The 18,039-nt window shown below is 40.0% G+C and overlaps 2 protein-coding genes across 13 annotated transcripts in view; both read left to right on the top strand.

Annotated features, from left to right (window-relative positions):
• Positions 1–18,039, top strand: part of lmo7 (LIM domain 7) — a 61,548-nt gene that overhangs the window by 24,598 nt on the left and 18,911 nt on the right. For 11 of the 12 annotated variants that reach the window (XM_023337273.1, XM_023337274.1, XM_023337266.1 and 8 more), the window contains 5 exons: positions 5,336–5,366; positions 8,029–8,142; positions 9,955–10,171; positions 11,630–11,879; positions 17,822–17,851. In XM_023337273.1, coding sequence (XP_023193041.1) covers positions 5,336–5,366; positions 8,029–8,142; positions 9,955–10,171; positions 11,630–11,879; positions 17,822–17,851 — 642 coding nt within the window. The remainder of the gene's footprint in view (positions 1–5,335; positions 5,367–8,028; positions 8,143–9,954; positions 10,172–11,629; positions 11,880–17,821; positions 17,852–18,039) is intronic. The other variant, XM_023337265.1, reaches the window with a different exon arrangement.
• On the top strand, positions 12,519–16,830 carry LOC111609333 (LIM domain only protein 7-like). The gene is made up of 3 exons (XM_023337275.1): positions 12,519–13,093; positions 13,988–14,134; positions 14,552–16,830. Exons 1-3 carry the CDS (start codon positions 12,867–12,869, stop codon positions 15,342–15,344), a joined length of 1,167 nt encoding a protein of 388 aa, XP_023193043.1. The 5' UTR covers positions 12,519–12,866; the 3' UTR covers positions 15,345–16,830.

The raw sequence follows: 18,039 nt of genomic DNA on the forward strand, positions 1-18,039 counted from the left end.
TTTACCAAAAAATGGCCGCAGAAATCAGGCTACAAACCTGCTAGTGAGCTTGTAGCTAGTAGCTACTAGCTACAAGCTCACAAGCAAGCAATATGTTATGAGAAAAATGTCTCTCATTCAGAGAAAAAAAAATAACTTAGGAATCAAGGTAGTATGCAACCAAAGCCCATTTCTCATCTCTAACATATGAACTTTGTTGTAGGTACAATTAATGCATAAATTAGTCAGAAGTTACTTGAAATACGTTTTGCTGCCTGTAAGTGACCAGAATGTAAATTTTTCACTCATACGTGTTTGTGTATGTCCCTTATGTCCCCTATTTAATTCAACATCATTAGAGGTGTTGTATATAGTGGAATATATAGTATGGATATAAGTTGGACTGTTATTTTTAATTGAATAAGAAACCCAGGCATCTGCTTATTGACCCCAGTGACTTAGAAAATCAACCCCCTGCAGAGAGGTTCAAAGTCTCGTTTTTTTCCAAAGTTTGATTGAGTAAATTATTGACAAGATGTGACTGCTGCTCTCCCAAACAAAAAAAAGGAACTACTTAAGATGGACAGGTACATCAAGGTTTATGCTACCATTCAGGAATTTCAAGGGCACATTTTACAGAACAGAGGAGAGGAGGGCCTATGCAATGTGGTTTCATTATGTAATGGCTTTGTTTGGCTGCAGACCAAATGTCTGCATTACCACAAAAGAACATTTTGCTTTTCCTCACAAAGTTTCATTCACCACACAGAATGTATTTAAGGTGGATATATACTGTACCAAATCCTGTGCGGGCATGATTTAGCTGTGTAAAATTAGTAGCTAAGTTTGACTTCATAGAAAGAGCGAGAGTCACGCCTAGTTTGTTGGTACTGAGGGTGTGGCTCACTGTGCACTAATGGTGCGAAGACGATGTTTCACAAAACCATTAACCATTTCACAAAATAAGTTTCATGGTTTTATGTAAAAGGCACGGCCATCACTGTTTGTCCAATTGTGAAACTGAACAAGGAGCAATACGAAGCAACCTTTAAAGTTTCCTGCTCTGCCAGTTGTGACCCCAGCTGTACCAGGCCAACACAAGGGTTGTGTTTGTGCTATGTAGCTGGCTGGGGAGGGAAATGCCAGCCTCATCCTGCTCCTTGCCCACAGAGGCTGCTGTGTCTCAGATAAGCACGCCACAATGATGTCCAACACTGTCACAACCACAGCTGATTCCACTAATTAAACTGAGTGCAACTTTGTTTTTAGCACTGCTGAGATTGTCTTGGATGCTTGCTGCAAGCCGCAGCAGACTTTTATAAAGTGGAGAAAGAGAAAAAAAAATTCAGATTCATTTCTTATTTGTATGTTGAGACAGATGTTGAAAGAGTGAAAGATTTTCATTACTAAGGTATGTGTTTTTGTTATTATTATTATTATTGTTATTATTATTTTTTGGAAGTAGCTCGCTTGTCTTTGTGACGTTGAAGAAGTTGAGCAGGTTTGCTGGTATGTTGCTGTTTACTCTCAGTTTCATGCCATGTAAAAGGTTTCACCTGCATATATTGCTCATCACACAACTGTAGATATTAACATGCCTTTTCACTTGTGTTAGAGCACAAGCGGAAATAGGAAATCGGAGAGAGAATTTCCTTTGCTCTCTGTTAAGAAAGTCATTTGTCTAAAATTTGAATAGTAGCCCAAAAAAGGAAGTTTCTTTGCTTCCTTTTTTGCATTTTTTTTTTTATTTGTGTTGGCACAACTCACGTTCACTCCTCTTGAAAACGATTTAAAAGACTTGTAAAATGTTGATTGTTTAGTTTTTTATGTCTGGTTTTTGATGTTCTCTGGTGTCTGTCCTCAGTAAAACCTATTTTCATGTCACCATGAATACGTCACAGATATTACCAGTAATATTAAAACTTATCCATTATGTGTGTATGAATTTTAACTAATTTGTAAAAAAAAAAAAAAAGAGAAAAAAAAACCATCCAATAGCCCACCACTTTATTAGGTATTACAAATAAAGATTCAGCCAATCATATGGAAGCTGTTCAGTGAATTTAGGCAACTAAGGATGGAGAAGATGACTTGCTGAAGTTCAAACCAAGCATCTGGTGTAGCTAATAAAATGGAAAATGGGTGTATGCGTGAACATGATGCTGTTTTGTCACTTGGTCCTGTGTCAGAGGATGTTTCTTTTGTTAGTTGTACACTCTGTGCTGTTTTCGTATCAGACTCCTGATGTGTTTTTTTTTCCCAGTGATTTTGCATCATCATATGAGATCTCAGCTGATTCTAACATCTATGTGCGAGTCCTGAGGCACCGGGGATTTTAAAAAAAGAGATGTTTTTGTTTACTTCTCTGCTCAGCTGCTGCTATTCCCAATGCGTGACCTTAAATCTCCTTTTTATTTCCAAGTATAATACTTCGTAGCTGTTTTATAAAAAACAAGAAAGGGTTGTTTTATTCTTTCTTTGCCGTTTCTTTTTCTTTGCCTATAAATTTGTTCAATGCCCAACTGAAAAAAAAAAAAACGTCCACTTCAATTTTCACTTCTGGCAAATGACCGTGTTGGAAACTCCTCGTGTGAGATGACGCACACTGGTGGGAAAGGGGATCTGTCACCCATCCAGTTTAAATGCCATAAGTGGTTGAAGGTTGCAGTGCTGCAATCACAGCAGTTTGACTCTCTTAGAGGAAAGAGTTCCATGTAAATACACAACATTCACTTTTGTCATACAAACAAAGAGCTACATGCTCCACGGAGCACATTAGTTGGCTGTAAACTCAACGACTTGACTGTATTTCTCTTTCCGACACAACACAGCTGTTTTGAGGGGGGGGGGATTGAACTTTACAGCCAACAGAGAAAGTTCCCAACAACCTGGCAGCTTGCTAGAGAGACGACCTCACCAAGTGTTGCTGGTACAGACCCAGGATTTAGTCCAGGCAGCTGCTGTGATACTTAAATGCATTTGCCAGGTGGCAAAAAATACATTCTACATAAAAAGTCTTCATCCTCAAATGCAGATGAGTTAATATAGTTTCTCATAGTCTCATATAGTTATAGTGAAGTTAAAGCAATATAGTTTAACCACCTATGCTGGTAGTTTTAAATGCATATCTGCCGTGCTCACTTTTGGGCTCACAAACGTATTAGAAACTTTACTATTGTACAATAAAAACTCTCAAAGAAAAATACAGCTATGCAGGCGCAGATGTTGGCAGTAGTAGTGTTATGAAGGGAGAAATAAAACAAAAATAACACTGCTTCTTAACGACAAACTGATGTTTGCCCTGCAGCTCAGCTTGCTGCTGCAGGAAGCTAGAAAAGTAGCAGTTTTGACATGTATTATTGCTTTAGAAAAAATAAGCAAATGGCATTTTTAATGCTTTTGGATATCTGCTCTATGCCAAATATTATAGAGTGTAGTCATTAGTGCCTCTGCACATGTTGAGTTACCATTGGCTAATTTTAGGAACAAAGTTGAAGATTTGTTGGCCAGTGTGTTGAGTGCTACCAGGGTTCACCATCGAACTAGGTTAGTGAAAAACTTGTGAAATTGTCTCCACATTCATATAAAAATATTTTTGTATGTGCTTATAGCTGTGCTTTGTCAATAATTCTATGGTAAATAGTTCCACTTAGTTTCAGCAGAAATCCTTCTTGCAATTTCCAAAAGATTTAAACGTACTGATGACACATAATGATGAATAATAATAGTAAATGTGTTTGTATTCATATCTCACTTTGCTTTGAGTGCAGAAAACAGACGTTCAGTTCTGTGATCTTTGTCTCCCATGTTGCCCTCTGCTCTGTTGTTGAGTGAGATTAAGGTGTGTTTGGGATTATTATCCCATGGTTACAGCACCATGTTTGCTGGTGTTAAATTTCATCCTTTCTATTCGTTTGACGATAAATAACTCTCGTGCCACTAGCTGTAACACTACACCCAAACACACTCTAGTGAAAATATTTTTTCCTAAATTCTGCTGCTTTTTCTCCACACATTCCTGCCAACATATTTTACCTGTTTACAATCTTGATTTATTTATTTAGTTATTTATTTTTAAAGATTTTTACAATGAGGTCGAGATCGTTTATAGTTAGATTTTTGAAGGTGGGGCTGTCACTTTGAATAGTTCGTGTACTATCTAATTTAAAGATCTTCAGCAGTGTTAGTGGGGCAGCAGGGGATTTATTAGTCTTAAATTCCTGTTAGCACTTATCTGAAAAATGACTGTTGTTTTTCTTAAACTCAAACTTGTTACAACTAGTTCTTGGTTGTAAAATAACGATGGAGATAACTGAGAAAGTCATATTCGCAAATGTGAATTTTTGAACTCTTAGTTATTAGGTTATAAAAGTCTGTCATTTACAAGGAAGCCTTTTCAGATCAGAAGTTGAATATGAAGCTGCCTGTTGTTGAAGCACTTACTGTAAACATTATGGGGATGATTCCAAAAATATTAACAATCAATAAGTTTGTTTTTTTTGGCAGGGGTTGAATCATAATAGTAAGCATTAATCACTCGACATGCTTGAGGGTGTTATTTGAATTTTACATCACTCCGTGATTATGGCCTCAAAGGCGCATACTTTTAGTCTGCTTTTTAGCTATTATCAGCACAACTGCATTAAATCAAGAATGTGTTGGATGCAGCAGAGATGGAAGCAAGGCTGTAAATCATTTCTCATTGTTGCATCTATTGCTGCTGCTGATCGCTCTTCAGTGGCCTATATACCGACACATCTGTCACCTTAAGTGACAGGTAGACATGAAACGCACAAAGGTGAGAGTCATACGGGGCTTCCAGGATGACACTGAGGGTTTTGCTATTGTCTCCACAGGAACTCAGATGTTTCCCTTTTAGGTGATTTACTGACAGTCAGGCCAGACTGCTGAGCCACAAGAAGAGAGAAAGAGCTCAGCTAATTCTTCAGAGAGTTCATTCTCCCGCAGCAGGGCTGCGCTTTATATCACATTTCCGGTTGTTAGTTTTATTCCCATAAAAATGACAATCAAGAACCCCTCTTTAATGTCAAACAAATGTTTCGAGTAGCTTATTGTTAGTTCTACATATTTGAAAGCTAAAAAAGAAAATCAGTTTCTGGTGTGCTTTGATGTTATTGTTTTTTTGTTTTTTTTCCATTTCAGAAATGATGTTTGTTTTTCTCTCTGCCTCTGTGTGTTGTTGTACGGAGGGCTGACAGGAGTCAGGACTGTGCTCTCAGCTTCCAGCTCTTTCACTGCCCAGCTTACATAAAGCTCACAGCGATGCCCTCTGCTCTTTTATTGTCATTTGCAGTTTTACACAAACATCTCTCCTTTCTGCTTTTTTCCCACACAGGCATCAAGAGACAAACAGGAGGCTGAAAAATGTGAGTTGTTTTCTCATAAATCATCTGTCAGTCTGTGAATTATTAAGTAATTATAAAAGGTAGAGCTTGATTTATTTCAGGTACGGTGCTGTCAGTGACAACATGAAGTTATGGTTTCTAACACATATCACTCCTTGTTCGTTTCTACTGTAATATTTGATATGTTTGACAAATGATAGAGGAGAACACAGAATCACTGCTTGTTAATAAATAACTCTGTGAAAAATGCTGACCAATAGAGACAGAGTCTATTAATTAAATGGAGAGCCAAATAAAACCGAATACTAACGGCAATGATCCTTCCTCTTATACAGTTAATTACATAAATACAAACAATTACAATAGAATATAGTATTTAAATGCAATTGTCATTTCCACATTAATAAGGTTAAACTGCCTCTCCTGCTGTGGAAAACACAGAAAAGCATTTCTAATAATGCAAAGGTGCTGGCCATTTCACCTCACCGCACAACTCATACTAGAACAATCAGCAAAGATGGTTTAAGCTATAACCATAACATGCCTGACAAGGGATAGATTGAAATGTAAGTAAATGGTAAACACTGTGTTTTATAGTGCATAGTCTATGTAAGATTAGATAAAACAGGTATGTGCCTAATAAGCATTTGATTTCTTCTGCTCTCTTTTGGATAAGTCATAGTAGTTGTTCTATTTTACATTTAGCACAATTTGCATTAAATATTTCAACACATCATGAGGATATTTTTGTTCACCTGCTTCCTTTTCTATTTGGTAACAAAAACTTTAGCTCACATGTTCAAAATAACTGTTTCATTCATTCAAATAGTTGAAAGAACAAAAGGCAAAAGGAAGATATTTAAAAACAGATTTTTATCCACTCTTATTGGACAAGTTAAGGTAGACGTGGACTGAACAGATTTCTGACCTCCAGTAAAGCTTTGACCTGAAGATAAGTGTTTTAGCTGATTCTCATTCTCTGTTTATCAGTGTTCAAAGTATTTTTCCTAGACTTCCTGACTCAATGTATGATTGATTATTTGTTTGTAGCAGTGGTGAGGAATCACTGCAAAAAAAACAAAACGAAAAAAAAGTTTTGGTTATTTTTTTGAAAGGCGAAAAATAAAATGATTAAAGAGCTGACCTTTTACATCATAAACAATTAGCTTGGTTAGCATTTACCAACTGGAAACAAAACATTTCTGTGTACTCAATAAAGAGCGTTGATGCTGATTTCAATCTTCAAAAAATCTGCTAATATTTTTCAAATCCAACAAACAGCATGACTAAAGCTCAAAAGCATAAAAACAATCAACAGTGCAATATTTTGTTCATGCTAACAAGCTAGCTTTGGTAGGGCTAACTTTGAGAATTCTTTCTTCAGTCACAACATCCACACTGAAGAGAGACTGTCTGCGTAACCTGGAAGGGCTTAATGTTAGTGTTTACTGAAGGGAAAAAATATTTTATTCCTGTATTTCTGACAAAACCGTTACTGTTCAGGCCTGGTCAAGCTGAAACTTTTGGTCACCAGCTGATTTTTTTTTTGTTTTTTCAGTGTGTCTACAATTACATGTTGCCAAAAAGAAAAAACAAATTGGAAGGTGTTTTATGCATGCTTGCACAAGATATGAATGCTTCTTGTTTACCAAAATCTCTGGTATGCATTTGTGTTCCACAATACAAAAGAAAATCCAAAACAAGAAGAAAATTCAAAACAAAATGAAATAAAGTGCAGTATATTAATACGAAAGGACAGCTCAGCAGGAGCTCTCATGGCTATTATTATCACAGTTTTGCAGTAGGAAATTGAGCATAGCTTTATCTAAAAAAGTAAGAATGTGCATATTTAACAACTGCAACAATTTCCCACATCGTATATAAACACAGATACAGGACAATAGTGGAAACACTAAGATGTGTTTTATGAATGTGTTTTGATGGATGTTTGTCAAAACGTTTTGAGCTAAGTATCAAAATGTCCCTATGTCAATTTTGTCTATGTGTATTTTGAACTTGTCCTCAAATGTCAGAGAAGACCTGACTTAGGGTTTAATCTTACATGTCACTGAGAACCTCATTAAATGTAGGAGGCTGTTGATGTGTACTTATGTGTTGGAGAAATTGTATACTTAGCTGTATGGCTTTTTGATGTGCTGTTTTCTAAATGATCCTAGAAATCAAACCAGAACAATCACCTACCTTAGCACAGCATAAATCATTCACCACTGAGGGCAAAAGTGCTGCAATTGCTTAATAAATATACATCTCTGGAAAAAAAATAGGAGACCATTGCACGGAACCCCATTAAAAACCTCATGGTTATAATGGCAAATATTAATTTCTGAACACTTCCTGAGTTAAAACTTTAGTTTTGTTGTTTCTAAATGAATATGAACTTGGTTTCTTTGCAATATTTGAGGTTTGAATGCATTTGACAATTTTCCATTTTCTGCAAATAAATACAAAATTTTTCCTTGGAATTTCAGAGACATGTTGTCAGTAGTTCGTAGAGCAAAAGAACTATGTTCATTTTACTCAAACATATACCTGTAAAAAGTAAAATCAGAGACGTTGAGCATTTTAAGTGGTCTCTTAATTTTTTCAGGAGCAGTATATTCTCTGACGGCTATTAAATTTTGCTTTCTGACATTTTTTATTTACTGTCTTTCTTTGTCTCCAGGTTTTAATCACCATTTACTGGCTGGGTAGAAGAGCTCAGAGTGATCGTTTCTATGATGGACCTTACCTAAATTTCAAGGCCTTTGAGGGATTATTAGGCACCGCACTATACAAGGTGAATTCCTTTTTGAAGGTGTAATTATACCTCTGGGCTCTATAACCTGTTTAAAGCTTTGTTGTCAGCATGCATTGAAATCCTCTTTTACAGTCACTGCTCAGTACATTTGTGTATCCTCCCTGGTATGTGGGCTATGCGTGAGGACAGCCACAGACGGCCGAGGGGGCCGTGCTCTGGTGGGCGGTGAAACCAGCATTGCGTTAAGTCATAAGTGACCTGATCCCTTGACTCAGCTATTTTCATCTTGTTTACAACGTGGCACACATAGTTCACATGTTAAAATAGCCACTTCTTTTCCTGAGAGAGGCATTCCACCCTCCCGTCCTGCCCGTGCCAGTGTTGAACTTGGCACCTTGTGTTTCGCGTGGATTTATAGCTTGTGTGCGAGCCCTCTGTAATCCAGTTCACTCCAGGGATTTTTGGTAATGGGAGTTGGTCAGGGCATATTTTGTACATTTAGCCACGTTAATCCAAGTTCAGTGGCTCTTGAGGTTTGCCTGGGTTTAATTTGTTGACCTGTATTGTCTGGCAGGATTCGGAAGATTACAGATCAGAAAACCGTCTTTCTCTTTAAATCGTCTGACACGTTTTGGCTTGTTTGGTGCACTTGTGTTTGAAGAGGCTTTTATGTGTTTGTGTGCAGTGACGTTCTCGTCTTGTAGTAAACACAGTCATTAAGGGAGTGGGGATGAAGTTTGTTTTGACAGAGATGGCAAGGAGGAAGAAATAATGATGTTTTTTGATGTAGATTTCCCCATCCATCACCCATTATAACTCATTGTATGTTTACAGTAGCCAAGTCAACACAGACTTTAAAATCTACCTGGGAGATCTCGCACACCTCCGCCCCTTTAAGGAGCTAAATATTAGAATTGGCACAGTGTCATTTAGATGTGTTACTGACTGTGTGTTTAGGCATAAAAAAGGTATTAAGCACCCGCATTATATCTGTCCGTTTGCATACAGTCACGTCTGGCTTAAGTACTTTTGAGGCTTTTAATTCTTTATTGTTTGGATGTTTCTTCCTTTCCCTTTTTAGCTTAATATTTGAACACTCTTTCTATTTAATGAAGAGTTAATTTAAAGCAGATGGTTTCCTGCCACTGACTGGGCTATTAAACAGGGTACATTTGTTTTCAGGGGCTTTAGGTTAGCTCTTTGGGAAGAGAAGGTTAATGTTAGCCTGCTTTAGTAGTTTAAGCCAGTTTAAATGTCGGTTTGCGGTCGTTTATGTCATTGAGTCCACACAGATCAAGCTTTGTCTTCTCTAGCCACGAACCCTTGAGGGTTCATGAGGGCAGCTGCCAATTTTAGTTGAGTTGGAACTTGTTGAGTTGATAGCAGTGGCTTCTTTCTCACTCAGCACCCTTTCTGTCAACGGGAAAACTTAACGTTAGTCCACTTTATCTCTTCCCACAACATTTTTGATGTATGTTTGGTGTCATAGTCCTATTTGAAGTCCACATTGTTACCAAGTTTTTATTGTCTGGATTTTGATTTGATTTGAGATTGCAGATTTCAGAGGTAGCGCTTAGTCTTTGCATGATGCTATGACCACCACGCTTGACAGCTGGAACATTGTTGTTAGGTCTTGGCCAATGGCCAAATACCTAAATTTGTCTCGTCTACCTGCAAAACTCCACAAGACACTTAGGCTTGTCTGTACTGGAAGCTCTTGAATGGTTCAAAATTTTAATCAGATGAACCAGGGTTCCCGATGGACTGTAACAGAGAAGCTAAATATTATAACTGGCACCCTATTATCATCAAATGTGTGACTGACTGTGTGTGTTTATGTATGCATGAAAGGCTCTGCAGGAATCAAACAGTCAGAAGAGCTCCAGCGTTCGAGACAGCGGTTTTGGAGACAGTTGGTACTCTGAGCGAGAGGAGATCTATTCACTGAGAGGAGGTGGAGGCGGAGGAGGTGGACACAGGAGGGACGACTCGTTGGACAGTTTGGACTCGCTGGGCTCGAGACCCCACAGCATCTCATCTGACGTCACTCTCAAAGGCAGCAGCGAGGGTACAGTAGATAATTTAAACCACTTTTCCTTACCTTTGTGTCGTTCGTCCAATAAATTGACTGGATTTTGCTTTTTAAATCTGACTTTCACTCTAAATAGTAGAGGTAATCACGGAGTCTCTAGATCTATACCTCTCAAACTGTGGTCCAAATACCACTTGTGGTACTCTGACTGTGAACTATTTATAAGTTAATTAGTACTAACATAGAGTAAATACACCCCAAACAGGCAAAAATATTCTGTGACCACAGTGCTTTGTGCACTTTGATCTTTGTTTCAAAAAAGCAGGGCTCACAGAGGAAGTGTAGTTGAGAATATTTAAAAATAAAAACTCCAAGAAAATGAACCACAAACAAGGGCTGGTGTCTACTTGTCTTGTGTCCTATTTTCCTCTGGATAAAACCAGTAATATTTGCTGTTGTTCTCATTGACCGTTCATTGGCTAGTTACTGCAGCACTTTGAACTGCCTTGTTGCTGAAACTGTGCTATATAAATAAAATTACCCTACCTTGTCTTATTGTTCACAATAAACTGCAGTCCAATGGCAATGGATCCTTCTGCAATTCAAGCACTAAAGATAAAATCTTGGGACATAGAGTTTTTTTTTTTTGCTTTGTTTTGTTTGTTCATTAAGAAATAAGCCACCAGAAGTAAAAACAGAAAGTTTTTAAGTGCAGCTTAAACAATTATCGGCCATGTTGGATTTTTAGGTTAAGTTGGTTTACCTATTACCAAAATCTGTCTTTGACTGTTTCAATTCTCACTTCAGAGGGCATTTCTTCTTTATTTCTTTATTTGTGTTTCTTTGCTTCGCTCTTCCTTTCTTACTCTTTTTCTCTCTTTTTTGTTGTTTCTCTCTTTCTTTCTTGCTGCAGCTCTTGTACTGTTTTAAAAGGTTTGGATTACATAGAACTTGGAACACCTAATATTTCGTGAGGTAATATTTATTTTTCTTAAAAACTAAAGAACCCCTGGTCTAGACCTTCTTATCTTGTGTGTTTGCCTCAATATTTCAAATCCATTTCATCCGTCTGGACATTCAAATATTTGCTAACTGGGAAGACCCACTGTCTTGGAAAGCTGACTCCCATTTGTGAAAACAAACGTCTATTGCCATCTAGTGGTAGGCTTGTGGAAGTTTTTTTATTATTATTATTGTAGAATATCAAAGTAAAAAACTTCGACACTTATTCTCTGGTAATGGACGTTTGTGCTACCAAGCAGTTCTTTTGTGTAACTAGGGCAGTGAGACATTCCACAGCCGTCCACAGCAGCTTGTAAATGGAAGAGGCCTCTGTTCCCCACCCTGCACCCCTCAGTTACTCCTCCAAAGTCACTCCAAAACACACACACACAAACCTCACTCTTTTCTACATCCTGGCTTTGTTTGTCTTCTTCTCTTTTCCCTCCTTCTGTCTCACACCGGTTCTTGTTCCTGTCTTGGTTCTCGGTCCAGGTTGTTGCAGCGACACCGAGGCAGACTCCATCTTCAGGATGGCTGACAACAAGAACAGCCTCAGCTACCGCAGGTCACTAGTCATCACACCTAAATCCAGCGGCCAGTTTAACCAGTTCCTGCCCACTAAAGACAAGCAGTCGGGCTACGTGCCGGCTCCGCTGAGGAAGAAACGGGCTGAGCGCAACGAGGACAGCCGGCGTAGCTGGGCCAGCTCCAGCTTTGCAGAAGATGAAGCCACGCTCACCAGGTACATTATTTATCCACTTAAAGGTGCTGTTCCTTATTTAATTCATGTTGGTAAAATATTTGGCTTGTTTAGTTGCCGAAAGTTTACAAAAGTGTTGGCATGGTTGCTTGTGTTTTTAATTTTTATGCTGTGGGATGACGATCTTAGTCAAGAAAAGATTTCCGCTCCTGACTATGGCGGCAGCCATGTCCCCCAGAGCGCCTTACCATCAGCTCTTCCCTGCTGGGAATATGGCTCAGAGAGCGGAAGTGACTCGGACCCAGACCGACCGGACCCCGATCTCGTCCTGGACGATCTGGCAAGCAGACGATTCCACAGTCCCTCCCCTGCTCCTCCCACCAACTTTGCCGTGCCTGACAGCCCCTCAGCAAGGGGACGGGGTGGTTGGGGTAAAGGCGGCCACTGGCCAAAGGTCACTGTTTCCCCCACTCAGCCAAACGTGACCTGTGACAGGTCAGAGAACATGAAGATGCAGTGTGGATGTGCCTGTGTGATGAGAGATAAAACCCAATGCTCCTCTTCCTCTCAGTTTGCATGGTTTATTGCAGCCATGAGCAACATCTTTATCCAAAGTATTCTGCCTCTAACACAGCTTCAAACACTTCAGTTTGATGGATTTTGGGGGTGGGGGGAGTGATTTACATATTCAAGCTGCAGTAAAACCATGTTTGTTCCTTCTAAAGAAAATTGTGGGCTTTGAGTTGGAATTAGATTTTTTTTTTTTGGCATAGTACCTAAAATTGGTTTCTCAGTTTGCCTTGAGCTTGCTTGGGTTTCCTAATCCTTACATCATTTGGTTTGAGGCTGCTGTGCTTTTTTTGCGTGACTTTTGTGAGCTTGGTTCCTGCAACGAGTGATTTTTAATTTGGCACTTGTGGTTGGCTGTCTCCTTTGAGCAGCAGAAGCAGGAAAACGCAGTCCCTCGACCGCAGCTACGTGAGGGTGGACCACCGGCGGGGCGTGTGCTCTGACAGCCTGTTCAGGTATATGTGCGATGATTCTGAAGAGGATGATGATGATGAGGTGGGCTATGCCGATCCTGTCCAGGACGATCTCTATGCCCGTAAGATAGGCGCCAAACCTCAGCGGGCGAGCAGCGTGTCTTATAACAAGTTCTTACCAAAGTTCTGGACGCCCGAAGAAGACGTTCATATACAGAAGATCAAACTGGGCTCTCAGAGGAGGCCCTGGTACAAGGAGATGCAAGGCTTCAGGTGTGTGAGGGGGTGACGGTGTGTGTGTGGCATTACTGGGGGCCAAAATGCAACAGGGAATCATAACATGTTAGCTACACCTCAGCTTACCCAATGCTTTGCAAGAGTATTCATACTTCTTGAACTTTTTCCACATTTTGCCTATACAACCGTAAACTTTTAGTGTAAAATAAAATAAAGATTTTGTGGTCGGGTTTACATTTTGCCCACTTTACTCTAAATAAAATGTAATTAAACCACCTAATCAGTATACAGCAGGGGTGTCAAACTAATTTCGAACTGTGGGACACATGAAGATCGTGAAGATCCTCAAAGAGCTGGGAGTGATAGAATGTAAAACCAGATAAAAACTGTTTTGATTTGACTGATGAAATAATATCACAACTGTTATCTTGAAGGCTCTAAAGTCTAGAAGGCCACATAAAAACTTACGGTGGACCTGACTTGGCCCGCAGTCGTTGAGTTTGACACATATACCATTGAGTAGCAACCCGGAGTGCAACATCTGTATTCCTCGCCTTGTTGCACCCAATCTCCTTCTAACTCCAGCACACACCAATAAAAACACCATCTCCACAGTGAAACATGGTGGTGGTAATATCATGCTGTGGGAATACTTTTCCGGTCAGAGTGGACGTGATAAAAAGAGACAAAGTTCAAGGGGTATGAAGACTTTAGCAAGGTGTAAGTCATATTGCTTTGTTTTCTTCTTGCTTAGTTTTCCTTAACTAACTGCATGCTAATATAAAATATTTGTAGTTTATTTAACAACACATTTCTTTGCAGTACAGCTTCCCGACTCCTATGAGTCCTACTTTTATCCTGTGATTGCACGCCCTCTGCTCTGTTCTAACCTCCTCTGTCCCTCTCTCTTCCTGCTCTTCTCGGCTGTAGCCGTCAGAGGTCCGGCTCTTCGTCTGACGACTCAGAGGGCGGCATTGGTCCTTGGTTCTCTTCTGCTCCCCCTTCTTCTGCAACCTCCCCCTCTCACTCCCACAAACACGAGACCCCAGCTCAAACCCTCCATCTTGTCAGGAAAAGGTCGATACAGCTGCACGACTGTGACGATGCGAGTTCGCTTTAAAGCATCGCATTTTAAAGGAACGCTACTCCATATGGGGCTAAATTGATTTAAGCTGCTTTCTAATCGACTAATAAAGTAGTTGAGCTGCTGGGGTTGCCTTAACAAGCTCTAACAAGGAGTTTGCATCCCTTTTTTTTGGAAATAGGCTGTATTATGGTTGTATTTTAAATTTATTACAGCTTCTACCCAGTTTTGCAATCAACTTGCATTGGTATTATTTCGCAGTTGTGTACATTTACTAGTAAAAACCTAATTTGATCAGCATCTGTTTGAATCAAATGTCCCCTTTCCACCTTTTCCTTCACCTCAATCCAGGTCCCTTGCATGTGCTCATCATCTTTCTATCCTTTTCTCTCCTTCTGCTCACCCTGCAGTCCTCATGTCCAAGCACACCCTCCCCCACAGCTCCCCAAGATAGAGCCCCCTCTTTTAGAGATCCCTCCTCTGATGTTTGCCCCCGTGGACCCCACCTCAGGTCCCAGACTGGTCAAATGTGAGAAGTGGCCGCTTCTGGGGCGCGAAGACCCCAGAGAGCCACCGGACCCCATTGACTATGAAAGCATTGACCCGGACTTGGAGAACGATGACATGTTCGCCAGGCGGACCCTGTCGTTTCAGTCCAACGCAGACTTGGCCGCGTTCAAGACTCGGCTCCCCGCCAAGCGCAGACTCCACTCGTCTGAGCCGCAGCTCAATATCGTCACACGGCAACACCTTCATGGAGACACAGAGGAAGATGATTTTCCAGACATTGAGCGGGACGATGTCGTTTATCGCAGGGAGAAACCTCAGGGGCAGCGAGCACTTTCAGGGGCCCCAGACAACTACGCCTCCATGCACATCCCGGAGCCCTGGGCCCTCCCTGCTGATCTCAAAGCCAGACTCCTCTGCGCCCCCTGCCCTCTGACTCAGGAAGCGACCGCAGCTGAACAGGATAAAGCTAAGAATGAGCTCCAGCCAGAAAAGGATGACATGCTGGTTCGGAAGCTGCGAGATTGTTCCGATCATAGTCAGCAGAGAGGCCCGTTGGCCGGTCGCATGACTCCCTCCGTACCTTCCTCCTGTAGCGAAGGCGACCTGCAGAGGTGGCAGGCAATCAGGGAAGCCTCTCAGCTAAGATACAAGAGGAAGCTTTTATTGGCGAGACTAGTGGCTCTGAAGGTGTAGAAGCAGATTGATGTAAAACTTCTGATCTGTGTACCATTTACTACCCCTGTGTCAGATGATACATGAGTTTTGATGGATGTGGAGTCAGTCGGAGGTTGAACTTTTATCCAGTCGTGCTCTTGTTTAAAATGAAAAGCTGCTTCTTTTATTTCACTGGGTCACTTTAAAACATGTTGCTACAAGCCACATAGAAGGAGATATAATGACATTTGCTGTAGAAAAAGTCTATTTAGTTCTTGGCATGGGCTGTGTCACTGTTTGGTGACTTTGAATGAAAATACAGTCTGACGGTATTTATACAAGAAAGTTGAAACGAAAAAACGCAAAATAATCTATCTGGTTAAATTGCACCATAATATTGCTGTTGTAATTACTATTGGTTATAATGCAATAATATGCTTTTGCATTTTTCTTTTGACACATTGGCTTAAGCAAAAATACAGTAATAAATACCAACTAAATTTAGCTAATTTTTTTCAAGTTAATAGTGATTTGTGCTTATTGCCCAGAATAGTATGCGTTTGTCGTTTGGCTCCTTATAGAGTAGCAGGAATGGATCTAACTTATATCAGCTGTTTAATTAGTTTGGCAATCAACTCATAGGCAATAATGCAGTATTTTTCCAATAATGTAAGAAAGGTTTAGGTCCTTCAGGATAACAACATTTTGTCAATAATTCAATTGATTAAGTTAGTACTTTATTGTTGTAGTTCCAAGAAACACAGGGCTTTATATGCATTATACGACTATCCACGGCAGTGATTACATTTAAATTAGTTTTTTAATTCTGAACCAAAGAGGTAATAACTTTTTGTTTTGTTACTGGCAATATAGCAGTTTATTATTAGATATTCTAAACTTTATTACATCATTGAAAAGGTATTTGTGTTAATAGCTTTATTATATTTGGAATTTCAAAAATGATCACTTTTTTTTGCTGTTATTATGTTTTTAACGGTGAGCTGCTCATAGCTTACCTGTAGTTTTAAAGTATCATAAGAGACTGACTTTGGGGCTGAAAATATTTACACTGACAGATATGTCTTGTTAGCGTAGTCCTCTTTTCAGCCAGCTGACCAGCAGTGTGGAGTAATGGCATCTTGTTAAAAGGGTTTTAAACCAAAGCAATGATATGATGGAATATTTTTTTAAAACATTTGTCTTCCTTGCCCATGAGAAGTTTCAATTTTGTTTCCTCTTATTTTCAGAATTAATACTTTATTATTTTGAAAAGGGTTACGGTTCAGAGGTGCATGTTGTTTACCTTTAGCTTGAACTCCCTGGTCGTGCAATGGACATACTGCTCCTGCGTGTGGGTGTGAACAAAAACCCCAAACTTCTCTTTGGTCGGAAAGGATTTCATGAACAAACTGGTCCCATATATTTTCATCTTTAGTTTGTTTTCTTGGGAGTCTGAATTTGCCTGTAAATTGTAAATCTCTATATTTCTGCTTAATAAAATAAAAGAAACAACTTCATGACTTTGCATTGGAACCAGTTGAATTTATCCCCAAGCCATGAATCTGACCCGAGTTCAGTGCCGCCTCTTCAGCTGCAAAGAACTTCATGCCAACATGCGAAACTCGCAGTGCAGCAGCAAGACGGGGCAGACACGAAATACAGCACCCCCGACTGCAACACGTCAGGCAGTTTAATGTGCGGCAACATTTATTAGGGGGTAAAGAATTTCCCCATAGCTCTGAAAGTACATGCGACATGTGCGCTCTTTTGGTGAGCAGAACTCAATAGTTTTCACCACAGGCTGGGCACACAATGCAACCATTTAAGCCGAGTCAAGCTCATCTGGATTTACTTCGCTGCCATGTGTGAAGTTACGTTTGCATCATGGAGTCTGTGGAGAGGATGTGTTGCTTAGAGGGAAATCCAAACACACCTCTATTAAGTAAGGAGCTCTATACAGTAGAGTCAATTTTGGTTCTTGTATGAATGGAGCTTAGGAAGCTTTCTCCATTCCACTAAAGCCTTTTAAAATGCAGGAAATTATCTGTGATTATGGGGTGTGATTAAATATTCCATAGAGCTCTGCACAAAGCACACTGGCTAGCCTGTTTTTTGTTTTTTGTTTTCTCAGCAGAATGAGGGTTCACCTACATAACATACAGAAAATGCAATTCATTGCAATAGAAAACTTTCTTAGCTGACTTGACAGATAAGTAATATTTTTTACCAGGTGTTCCCGTGCCTCCCTTTTTCAATGCTTCCCTGGGCAACTGCCCATAGAATTCATACTGTCAAGTCAGCTATGTCACTCTTTATCTTCTGCAGGCAGCTACAAATTTTAGACTTTGGCAAGCGGAGTCATGTTTGTGTCTGGTTTAAATACAAATGAGTTTTAATAGAGTCTCCACCTGGCCTCGAGCTATTGACCTGAGAACTGTCAGTCACACTGTGGGAAATAAAACCCTGCCTACAGAAATGTGACTTTTGTTGTGTGTGATTCTCTCTGGTTCCCCCAGACAGCAGCAAACGCAAGAAAGTTCTGATGGGTGAGTTGACGCGGGCGCCCAGAAATGTGGCATGTTTTGGATTTGCTCGGACCTCTGTCCAGTCGCACCCTGCCTTTTGATCTCACTGTTGTTTGCTGCTAACTTTTTACATGCGATATTAAAAACCAGGGGGAAGTCCAGAGTGGGAGGGTGGGGACGAGCAGCTGCAGAAAGCTCTTTCTTAAAAT

The sequence above is a fragment of the Xiphophorus maculatus genome, chromosome 7, assembly GCF_002775205.1.
Source record: "Xiphophorus maculatus strain JP 163 A chromosome 7, X_maculatus-5.0-male, whole genome shotgun sequence".
NCBI lineage: Eukaryota > Metazoa > Chordata > Actinopteri > Cyprinodontiformes > Poeciliidae > Xiphophorus > Xiphophorus maculatus.

Bases quoted from the DNA above. Each gene is read 5' to 3' on its own strand.
- LOC111609333 (XM_023337275.1), top strand. From the start codon at position 12,867: ATGTGCGATGATTCTGAAGAGGATGATGATGATGAGGTGGGCTATGCC. The intron at 13,094-13,987 runs GTGTGTGAGGGG...TCTCGGCTGTAG, and splicing joins AAGGAGATGCAAGGCTTCAG to CCGTCAGAGGTCCGGCTCTT. The intron at 14,135-14,551 runs GTCGATACAGCT...CTCACCCTGCAG, and splicing joins CTCCATCTTGTCAGGAAAAG to TCCTCATGTCCAAGCACACC.